At 34.6% G+C, this 2,202-nt stretch overlaps 1 protein-coding gene across 1 annotated transcript in view; it reads right to left on the bottom strand.

The window, feature by feature from the left end:
- Positions 1–1,621: 1,621 nt before the first annotated feature.
- Positions 1,622–2,202, bottom strand: part of LOC137615618 (myb-like protein X) — a 3,021-nt gene continuing 2,440 nt past the window's right edge. Inside the window, exon 1 of the mRNA XM_068345462.1 lies at positions 1,622–2,202. This exon is cut by the window's right edge and continues 2,440 nt beyond it. Coding sequence (XP_068201563.1) covers positions 1,622–2,202 — 581 coding nt within the window.

Below are 2,202 nucleotides of genomic sequence, written 5' to 3'. Positions count from 1 at the left end.
TGTTCACCTGACAAAGAAACAGTACAGGTGAATCTTCATCAAGGAACAAAGCATATCAGAACAAGTCAGACTTCTTCCCTCTGCTAAGAATGTAAGACTTGTTTTTTCTGCATTTGTTCACCTGACAAAGAAACAGTACAGGTGAATCTTCATCAAGGAACAAAGCATACTAGAACAAGTCAGACTTCTTCCCTCTGCTAATAATGTCAGACTAGTTTTTTCTGCATTTGTTCATCTGACAAAGAAACAGTACAGGCGAATCTTCATCAAGGAACAAAGCATACTAGAACAAGTCAGACTTCTTCCCTCTGCTAAGAATGTAAGACTTCTTTTTTCTGCATTTGTTCACCTGACAAAGAAACAGTACAGGTGAATCTTCATCAAGGAACAAAGCATACTAGAACAAGTCAGACTTCTTCCATCTGCTAATAATGTCAGACTGGTTTTTTCTGCATTTGTTCACCTGACAAAGAAACAGTACAGGTGAATCTTCATCAAGGAACAAAGCATACTAGAACAAGTCAGACTTCTTCCCTCTGCTAAGAATGTAAGACTTGTTTTTTTTCTGCATTTGTTCACCTGACAAAGAAACAGTACAGGTGAATCTTCATCAAGGAACCAAGCATACTAGAACAAGTCAGACTTCTTCCCTCTGCTAATAATGTCAGACTAGTTTTTTCTGCATTTGTTCACCTGACAAAGAAACAGTACAGGTGAATCTTCATCAAGGAACAAAGCATACTAGAACAAGTCAGACTTCTTCCCTCTGCTAAGAATGTAAGACTTCTTTTTTCTGCATTTGTTCACCTGACAAAGAAACAGTACAGGTGAATCTTCATCAAGGAACAAAGCATATTAGAACAAGTCAGACTTCTTCCCTCGGCTAAGAATGTCAGACTTGTTTTTTCTGCATTTGTTCACCTGACAAAGAAACAGTACAGGTGAATCTTCATCAAGGAACAAAGCATATCAGAACAAGTCAGACTTCTTCCCTCTGCTAAAAATGTCAGACTTGTTTTTTCTGCATTTGTTCACCTGACAAAGAAACAGTACAGGTGAATCTTCATCAAGGAACAAAGCATATTAGAACAAGTCAGACTTCTTCCCTCTGCTAAGAATGTCAGACTTGTTTTTTCTGCATTTGTTCACCTGAGAAAGAAACAGTACAGGTGAATCTTCATCAAGGAACAAAGCATATTAGAACAAGTCAGACTTCTTCCCTCTGCTAAGAATGTCAGACTTGTTTTTTCTGCATTTGTTCACCTGACAAAGAAACAGTACAGGTGAATCTTCATCAAGGAACAAAGCATATCAGAACAAGTCAGACTTCTTCCCTCTGCTCTCTCCATTTGTAAAGTACCCCTTACTGCTGATTTTCCTGCTGCTGCTCCTGATACTGCTCAACCTCTTCCTTCCTTTTTTCGGATTTTTCAGGCTTTTTGTAATTTTCTCATTTTTCTTTAGTTTTTTTTTCATATTTTCGGGGGGACTTTATAGTTTTTTTCCAAACATTTTTGGATTATTTGGCTTTTTTGGTTTTTTTTTCTATCCTTTAGATTTTTATTTTGGGAGAATTTTTTCTCCTTATGTGCAACTTTATCTTTTGGTTTTTTTCTATCCTTTAGATTTTTATTTTGGAAGAATTTGTTCTCCTCTTTTGCAACTTTATCTTTTGGTTTTTTCTATCCTTTAGATTTTTATTTTGGGAGGATTTTTTCTCCTCTTGTGCAACATTATCTTTTGGTTTTTTTCTATCCTTTAGATTTTTATTTTGGGTGGATTTTTTCTCCTCTTTTGAAACTTTATCTTTTGGTTTTTTTCTATCCTTGAGATTTTTATTTTGGGAGGATTTTTTCTCCTCTTGTGCAACTTTATCTTTTGGTTTTTTTCTATCCTTTAGATTGTTATTTTGGGTGGATTTTTTCTCCTCTCTTGAAACTTTATCTTTTGTTTTTTTTCTATCCTTTAGATTGTTATTTTGGGTGGATTTTTTCTCCTCTTTTGCAACTTTATCTTTTGGTTTTTTTCTATCCTTTAGATTGTTATTTTGGGAGGATTTTTTCTCCTCTTTTACAACTTTATCTATTGGGTTTTTTCTATCGTTTAGATTTTTATTTAAGGAGGATTTTTTCTCCTCTTTTGCAACTTTATCTTTTGGTTTTTTTCTATCCTTTAGATTTTTATTTTGGGAGGATTTTTCCT

This window comes from Palaemon carinicauda, chromosome 2 (genome assembly GCF_036898095.1).
Source record: "Palaemon carinicauda isolate YSFRI2023 chromosome 2, ASM3689809v2, whole genome shotgun sequence".
NCBI classification, from domain to species: domain Eukaryota; kingdom Metazoa; phylum Arthropoda; class Malacostraca; order Decapoda; family Palaemonidae; genus Palaemon; species Palaemon carinicauda.
The sequence above is the reverse complement of the archived record's forward strand: the minus strand, read 5'-3'. Positions and strand labels throughout refer to the sequence as shown.